The 9741-nt window shown below is 35.2% G+C and overlaps 1 protein-coding gene across 1 annotated transcript in view; it reads right to left on the bottom strand.

The window, feature by feature from the left end:
- Positions 1–9741, bottom strand: part of LOC110591223 (protocadherin alpha-1-like) — a 17379-nt gene that overhangs the window by 3391 nt on the left and 4247 nt on the right. The window contains exons 2-3 of the mRNA XM_044917053.1: positions 1985–2043; positions 3–1126 (exon numbers count right to left, since the gene is read on the bottom strand). Of these exons, the coding sequence (XP_044772988.1) occupies positions 3–1126; positions 1985–2043 (1183 nt within the window). The remainder of the gene's footprint in view (positions 1–2; positions 1127–1984; positions 2044–9741) is intronic.

Here is a 9741-nt window from a genome sequence, read left to right as displayed (position 1 = left end):
ACCAGCTTGAAGGGAACGTGGGGTGACAGGGTGCAGGTCACCTGCCCATTGAGACCAGAGTCGCGGTCGGACAGACTGATCAGGGCGATGACAGTCCCCACTGAAGCGTCCTCTTGGACCGGCAGAGATATGGAAGTTATGACCATCTCTGGGGTATTATCATTCTCATCTAGGAGTTTTACTATTACTTTGCAGTGTCCAGTTAATGGGAATGGACTTCTATCTACAGCATCAATATTAATTTCATATAAATTACAGTCTTCGTAATCCAGTTCTCCCTTAACTGTTATTTCCCCATTATTCGAATCGATTATAAATTTAGATTTGACATTGTCAAGAACAAGATCACTAAAGAGGTATACTATTTCCTTATTAATGCCGTCATCTGCATCTGAGGCATTCAGTTTAATAACTAATGTCCCATTCGGTGCATTTTCTAATAATCTGATACTATAAACTGATTTATCAAATTTGGGGGCATTATCATTCGCATCCAATACGTTGATCAATAATTGAACTGTACCTGTTAGTTCAGGTTTTCCTCCATCAATTGCAGTCAGTAATAAAAGATGTTCCTGGATTTCTTCTCGATCTACTGCTTTCTTTAAGACCAGCTCTAAAATGTTTGTTTCTTCTTCATTTGCTTTAACATCCAAATCAAAATATTCATTAGGATTTAATTTGTATCTCAGTTCTGCGTTTGCTCCGACATCCATATCAGATGCGCCCTCTAGCGGAAACCGGGAATCCACTATTCTTGACTCTAAAATAAATAATCTTTGTTCCTGTCGGAAAAACCTTGGCGGGTTGTCGTTAATGTCCTTCACCTCCACCTCTACATGGAAAACCTGCAGCGGCCTGTCCACGATCACCTCCAGGTGGATGCTGCACTCCAGACTCCGCCCGCACAGCTCCTCCCGGTCGATCCGAGAATTCACAAACAAAATGCCATTCTGCAGATTTACCTCCAGAAGGTCTCTATGACCGTTGGACGCCACTCGGAAAAGGCGCGGCACCAGCTCCGCCTGCTCCAGCCCCAGGTCTTGGGCGATGCGGCCCACGAAGGTGCCGTGTTTGACCTCCTCCGGGACCGAGTAGTGGACCTGGCCGCTCCCAGCTTCCCAGACTGCGAGGAGCAGAAGCGAGAGCAGCAGGCGCCGGGAACCTGGACTTCTTCTCTGGGAATATACCATCGCAAATTCGTTGCAATTTTCAAATGTCTATTGCACTACCACACGATAGCTTTTGGAAACCTAATTCCCAATTTGCTATAATTTTTTATTTGCTCACCTTTTCAGCCTCAGCATCAGAGTAAAAAAAGGAGTAGCCTTTTCCTTTCTAAGGAAAATAAACTAACACACTGTATTCCTTTATTGGGAAAGGGGCGGGGGGGAAGCCAACCACCAAACTTGCGGTTTCCAGCGCCATCATGTGGATGAAAGGGTGAGTTTTTACTTTGTTATGTTTTATTTGCCTTATATTTCCCAATTTCAATGACTTTTAGGTATTCTTTATTTTCCTTATCTCTAAATACATCGTTAAGATTATAATAAAGAATATCAGTTTTCATTAAAATACTGCAAAATCAATGCTACTTTAGTCGTGCCACATCAGTCTTTACTAGAGTAATTTGTATTGGTCTATTCTATTTAGGGAGTGGCTTTATATAATTCCTAACTAAAATTAAAGGTTTTAGTTTTCTATTTATTTCCATATTTAAATATATCTTGTTAAATTTCTTGAGTGTTTTCTATTATTTTCATGGGATGTTTGTACACTACTTCTATGTTATTCATGAAACAAATTTATATTTCTATTTGCATCATTTAATATTGGCTTTTTGTTGATGTTATCTTTAAAGTAACAAACTACTTGAATAGCATTCTTGTGTGAGTTACAGTTTGGAAGTCTGATATTTAAATTGCTAAAAATCCATTTCTTTAATTTCTCCCTATATCACCTAATTTTAATGTTGACTAAAAACTCGTATGTGGAGATTTAAAATTTCTAGAGGTCAAAATCATAGTAAAAACACTTTTGGTCAGTATCTTGACACCATTTTTTCAAATTAGATGTATCTAGGCAGCATTTCTTCAACTGATAAATCACAGTTCATATAAACTGGAAGTACATATCTTTGCTTTTATGCAGCAAATCAAAATACTAATATTTTCCTGTAGATATACTACTCCATAAAATGTTTGGGTTCCAGTAAAAATTAAAATATTGAAAATAAACCACATTATTAACTGGACTATGTTAATTTCATCTCTTTTTAATCATCCTTTTGATTTACTGCATGATACCAGACTTATAAATATGGCCAGAAGAAAATGTCCCAAAAGAAAATGTCACCGATTTTTTCCACTGAAAAGAAATTCAACATTCTGCTTGTATATATACTACCTAGAATTCCTTAAATATTAAAAAGCCTCCTTACCTATGAAGACATTGGGTCTAGTAGATCAATAATTCTATTACTTGACACTTTTACATGTAAAGCATAAACCCCAAATGTATTCCTTTTTTTAAAAAAAGATTTTATTTATTTATTTGACAGAGAGAGAGAGATCACAAGTAGGCAGATAGTCAGACAAAGGGAGAGGGAGAAGCAGGCTCCCCGCTGAGCATGGAGCCTGATGCGGGGCTTGATCCCAGGATGCCAGGATCATGACCTGAGCCAAAGACAGATGCTCAACCAACTGAGCCACCCAGGCACCCCCCCCAAATATATTCCTTACTTTTGGTTTAAGTTTCATGTGAGACTTGTATTATTTTTATGTCAATGTATAAAACAAATATGGAAAAATGGTAATATAAAGAATAGTGAGGATAAGAAATTACTAGAAAATACAAAATCAATTGAAATACTTTTGCTTCCCAGTATTCAAAGTAGTAAAGAATTAGAATAATGTTACTGGATTCATTTCTTATATAATATTTAACAGTACATTTATCATTCCCTTTAGTTTTTCAAAGATTCTTACTCTCTCTACTAACATCATTTTCCCCTCAGCATTCAGATCACCCAAACACTAAAGAATCTGAACATTAATCAATTTTCCAGATTACTTATCTCTTACCGATAATGATAATTTGAAAACATTTTAATACACAACAGCTAAAAAAAAACAAAAATGATAATAAATGTGCTGAAAATACCATCAGTTAAGGTTGATTTACCTTCTATTGTGGAACCATGACTGATGTGAAACTCCAAAACCATGCTATAAATAAATTTACTTTTGAAAAAAGTGAATGTCAAGTATTTAACAGCCAAACCGACAGTGTGATGTTAACTATGTATGCATGGTGATTGATAGAATATTTTCAGTATATATTTCAACATTTTGAAAATATACACATGGGAAAAATGGCATCAGCAGTTTCACATACTTCTTTCAGTTTGTAATTTTTTATGTAAATACATAGATGTTTATTTTTTTAAGATTTTATTTATTTGAGAGAGAGAGCACAAGCAGGGGAGAGGGAGAAGCAGGCTCCCTGCCAAACAGGGAGCTCAATACAGGGCTCGATCCCAGGACCCTGGGTTGATGACCTGAGCCAAAAGCAGACGCTTAACCAACTGAGCCACCCAGGTGCCCCAATATATAGATATTTCAAGAGAAAACAAGACTCTTGACATTTGACCCATCTTCACATCTGTTAGATAATATTAAGTTTTTGAATTATCACCTGCATTAGTCTTTCAATGCTCAACTATTTAGGAGGAGGTTAAGTTCTCAACAATTATAGGCTCTCTGGTCTTAATTCCACAGACAACTCCATAGGTGGAGAAAATTCTTTAAATCTTTTTCCAAACCATTCTTTCAATTAAATATTATAGATTACCTTATTAACTGATCTTTTCACTTGCTAGTTTCTTTAAATTTTTAATTATATTTAAACCTTGTCATAGAAATTAAACTCCTTCCTTGACCATGAATTTAGGTTAAGAAAATCAGGTAGAGTTTTGAGGAATCTCTACTTAATATAATGGGAAGCATTCCAAGAAGATGTTACACTAGAAAATTTAACTTTGCCTTGGAATCTAGATGCCCTTCATTACCTACAAAACTCCAGAATAAAATTTTAATAAGCTATATTTCTCTCCTATCTGTAAAAATTCACATAGGTCTACCACGCTGCTCAGAAACAACAGGTGAAGTTGAAGCAATCTTTTAGAGATTTATAAATAATTTATGCAGCTGTGTCAAATTTGACCAAAAAATTAATTATGAAACATTATCCTATGAAAGCAGATTAGTGCATATGGTATATACCTTTACATTACTTTTTAATGGTTCAATTTCCCTATAAAATACTGTGCTAAAATATTTATATTTTATATCCACTCTGGGGAGAAAAATCTGAGAGTAATTTCAAAGTACCTCTAAGTGAAAAAGTAAAGTACATTAAGTATAGTTTTTACTCACAATCCTATTGCCTTTATTATTGCCAAATAGGCTCATTTAAAAGTGGAAAGGGACAACAGAGCTAAAATTTAAAACTTTTGGTTCTATTACCTGTATTCATAATAATATCCACATAGCCTCAAGCAAGTTTTTTATGTCTCAGCCACAGTTTATTCATCATTTAATTGAGAGAAATTATGATCTTTTAGGTTATATTCAGTTTTAAAATCCTAGGTCAAGTCAGTAGAAACTTGCTGAGGTGCATGATTCTTATAGCATTAACCAGTGTCAAGGGTGAAAAAGAAGAAAGCAGGGTAATTAAACAGTAATAAACTTCAATAAGCTTGGTTCTTATGATTTAGTGGTGAGGAGGAAGAAACAAAGTTTCAAATAAAGTAAAAATTTTTTATTCTACTAACTTTATTTCACATACTACAAAACAGAACTGGGAAGTGAGTGGGAAAGAAAAAAAATGTTCAGAAAATTTGTAATGACAGACATCATTATAGGAGATAAAAAAGGAAAAGAAATAAAATATTTATTTCAATTAAAACTTTTCCATAAATGCCCTAAATCCATATCTATGAGATATTTATGTTATCCATCTTTTATTTATTTATTTTTTTAGATTTTATTTATTTATTTGACAGAGACATAGAGAAAGCACAGATAGGCAGAGCCGCAGGCAGAGGGAGAGGAAGAAGCAGGCTCTCTGCGGAGCAGGGAGCCCAATGCGGGGCTCTATCCCAGGACCCTGGGATCAGGATTTGAGCCAAAGGCAGCTGCTTAACCGACTGAGCCACACAGGTGCCCCATTATCCATATTTTAAGGAGAATAATGACATCTACAACAACTATAACTTCTCAAGCACAATATCCAGAATTCGCTACAAAATTGTCAGACTTACCAAGCAAGAGGATCATGAGAAAAAAATATCACAATAAAAAAGGCACACATATTATCCACTTACTACAGTGATCTGATAGAGCACAAATAAACTGTGATTACTATATTGAAATAAACACATACTAAAATAAAGAATTTCACCAGAAAACTGAAACTATTTTAGAAAGGAAAGCTAGAATTCTAAAGCTAAAAAATTTCACAGTTGAAGTTTAGATTACATTCATGATTTTATTAGCAGATTGAACTAAGAAGAGAAAAGTGCTGATTTAGAAGATTGGTCAGAATAAATATCCAGCATGTAATAAAGAGACCAAAAATTATCTTCAAAAAAACAGAAAGGGGCACAGAAGATATGAGAGATATAGTGAAAATATTTCACATACATATCCCTTGAGTTACAGAAGAAGAGGATAAAAAACATGATGCAGAAGCAATATTTGAAGGCAGACTGCTGAAATTTTTCTGCACTGATGAAAGATACCAAGCCACATATTCAAGAGGCTTTCAATACTGCAAACAAGATAAAATCAAAGAAAACGAAAATTGATCATATAATAAAGCCACTGAAAATAAAAAACTAAGTAATTATAAAAAAGCAGCTGGAGGAAAAGAAAAAAGGCACACTACCTGAACAATAAACTTACAGCAATTTATTTCAAGAATGGCATTCATTTCAGGGATATCATCTTGAAAGTGCTCGGAAAAAAATCACTTCTAACCCAGAATTTGATACTCAGCAAAACTCTTTTTCAAAAGTGATGATGAGGGGCGCCTGGGTGGCTCAGTCGTTAAGTGTCTGCCTTCGGCTCAGGCCATGATCCCAGGGTCCTGGGATCAAGCCCCGCATCGGGCTCCCTGCTCCGCGGAAAGCCTGCTTCTCCCTCTCCCACTCCCCCTGCTTGTGTTCCCTCTCTCACTGTGTCTCTCTCTGTCAAATAAATAAATAAAATCTTTAAAAAAAAAAAGTGATGATGAAGGGACGCCTGGGTGGCTCAGTCGTTAAGCATCTGCCTTTGGCTCAGGTCATGATCCCAGGGTCCTGGGATCGAGTCCCACATCAGGCTTCTTGCTCAGTGAGGAGCCTGCTTCTCCCTCTCTCTCTGCTGCTCCCCCTGCTTGTGCTCTCTCTCTCTGACAAATAAATAAGTAAAAATCTTAAAAAAAAAAAGTGATGATGAAATAAGCATAGTTCTGATATACAAAAGGTTGGAGAATTCTTAACCACCACTAAAAGAAATATTAAAGAATTTCTTCAGGGGAAAAATGATCCCAGAAAGAAACAAAAACAAACGTAAGTGTACAAAACATGATAATAATGTCATCTGTGCCTAGAATAAATGTATAACTGAAAGGCATATACCAAACAAAAGTGGAAGCAGACAAATGGAGTTATTATTCAAGGTCCTAGCATTGTCTGAGAGTGGTAAAAGCACTAATTTAATTTAAATTTTAACAAGTCAGTGATGCTTGTTTTAAAATCCAGGATATCAATAAAGAAATTAGTAAAAGAATGTACTGTATAATTGAAAAGATAGTAGAGAAAATGAGTAATTAAAATATACCAATCCAGATAAAGACAAAAAAGAAAGAGAAGTAGGAAGGAATTTTTAAGGATTTTTTAAAAAAACTACACCAAACATAATGATAAATTATTTTTTTTAGATTTTATTTATTTATTTGAGAGGGGAGAGAAAGAGAGAGAAAGAGCACAAGCAGGGGGAGGGGCAGAGGGAGAAGCAAATGGGGGGGCGCCCCCAGGCGCCCAAAGATAAATTATTTAAAATTTTCCTTTGATTTCATAAATGAGACAAGGTTGCTCAGTATTGCCATTTCTATTTACCATAATACTAGTGTCCAACTCAATGCCATTAAAGCACACAAAAGATATAATGGGTATAAGAATCGGGAAGGAAAAAGTTACAGCTATCATTATTTGTTGACGGCATGATTGTCGATATCAAAAAATACAAAGCACCTAAAGATAAATTATTAGAATTAATATGATTTTAACAAGTTAGCTGGATAATATGTCAATACAAAAACACACTATACATTCATATGTACCTTTTTTTTTTAATTTTGAGAGAGAGTGTGCAGGAACAAGGGGGGAGGGGCAGAGGAAGTGGGAAAGAGAGAGAGAATCTTAAGCAGCTCCAAGATCAGCGCAGAGCCCAATGTGGGGCTCAATTTCACGACCCTGAGATCATGACTTGGGCTGAAATCAAGAATCAGATGCTTAACCTACTCAGCCACCCAGGAATCCACATTTCTAACTAGATTCAATGCATTCCAAATAAGAACCTCCCTAAGTTATTCTTATGGAATTTATATACAAATTTTGGTTGAAATAAAAGAGGAAACATGGCATTGATTTTAAAAACCTTCTTTTTTAACTCTAGTAGATTAGAACAACAAAAAAGATCATACCTATAGAATGGATAATTATTTTGTAAAAACATGGAATTCACTTTTAAGAAATGTTGCTTTAGTTGAATGTCATTAGGGAAAATTAATCTTGACCCCTATGTCACAAAAAAAAAAAAAATTGGAAAAGGATTGTATATCTAAGATGAACATGAAACAAAAAATACCAAAGAAATTATCTTCATGACACAGAATAAAGATGAAAAGATTGATAAATTGAACATAACTAAAATTAAAAATTTCTATTCACCAAAAAACTAATGAAGAGCAGAAGAATGCATAAGCAAGAAAGATGTTATATCCAGAATATAAGAAATTTTGAAAAACAATAGAAAATTTTGAAAAACAATAGAAAATGCACCACAATAGAAAAATAGGCAGAGACTTGAATAGCTATTGTACAAAATAAGATATAAAAATGGCCAATAAATGGGCGCCTGGGTGGCTCAGTTGGTTAAGCGACTGCCTTCGGCTCAGGTCATGATCCTGGAGTCCTGGGATCGAGTCCCACATCGGGCTCCCGGCTCGGCGGGGAGCCTGCTTCTCCCTCTGACCCTATCCCCTTTCATGCTGTTTCTCTGTCTCTCTCTCTTTCTCTCAAATAAATAAATAAATAAAATCTTTATTAAAAAAATGGCCAATAATGATAAAGAAAGGGGCTCAACTTCATTTATAAATCAGGAAAAATAAAATGGAAATACTAATCATACCCAGCAAAATGGCAACTATCTGACAGTGCCAAATTTTGGAGATGATGTAGAGCAATACACTGCCAGCACAAGTGTAAATGGGTAAAAACATTTGAGAAAGCTGTTTGATATATTAAAGATGAATATATGTATATATTTTATGTTCTACTAATTTCAATCTTACTTAAATAATAGAGAAAATTGTGCACATGGGCACTGAAAATTTTTTTAATATATTTATGGCAGCATTATTTGACACAGACATAAGGAGAAACAATGCAAAATCCTCAACAGTGGGATAAACAACTGATACTATAGTGGTAAAATAAACTCCTAGAGAGAAAACAAATTAAGTGAACTCCAACTACACATGGCAATAGGGATGATTCCATAGAATGATGAATGACAAATACGAAGAACACACAAACACAGGCGCACACTAACACATTTTGTGCAATTCCATTTAGATAAAGTTCAGGAAACAGGTAAAAATTAATAACAGTTATCAAGTTAAAACTGGCTACATTTGGGGGAAAAAAGGGAAAGTGATTTTGGAGGTGCATTTAAGTAGCTTCTTAAGTGGAATGGAAGTAACATAAGTTTTCACTTTCAAATGATTGAGTTATATTACATCTGGGCACTTTTCGACATATTATAGGCAAATAAAAGGAAAATGTTCTCTTAAAAGGTGATTACAACTGAAAATAAATAGGTGAAGATGGTAAGCACAAAATGTATAACATTAGTTATATAAATATGCATTGAATAATGAAGATTTTTGGGCGCCTGTGTGGCTCAGTTGGTTAAGCGACTGCCTTCGGCTCAGGTCATGATCCCGGAGTCCTGGGATCGAGTCCCACATCGGGCTCCCGGCTCAGCGGGGAGCCTGCTTCTCCCTCTGACCCTATCCCCTCTCATGCTGTTTCTCTCTCTATCTCTCTCAAATAAATAAATAAATAAATAATCTTTAAAAAAAAAGAAGAATGAAGATTTTTTAAAAAAACACAACAAATATTGCCTTGGGTCCTATAATTCTGAAAGATATTAGCTAAAATGGGTATATAAGAAGTAAAAAACATGTCAGGGAAATTTCATTCTGAACTTTTTTTAATTAGGAAGAAATTGGTAGAATAAAGGAAAATAAAACATTAGATTAAAAATTCAGATTTAATAAAGGATATTTAAAACTAACCTTTGAAAGGGAATCTCCAGTTACTGGCGGCAGATCCTCTCTGTCTCTAGAGTCAGGTACACTGGGACTGAAGGCCATGAGGTCGGTCTTGGGCAGGCCCTCCCCGGAGCACAC

Source organism: Neomonachus schauinslandi, chromosome 7, assembly GCF_002201575.2.
Source record: "Neomonachus schauinslandi chromosome 7, ASM220157v2, whole genome shotgun sequence".
NCBI classification, from domain to species: domain Eukaryota; kingdom Metazoa; phylum Chordata; class Mammalia; order Carnivora; family Phocidae; genus Neomonachus; species Neomonachus schauinslandi.
The sequence above is the reverse complement of the archived record's forward strand: the minus strand, read 5'-3'. Positions and strand labels throughout refer to the sequence as shown.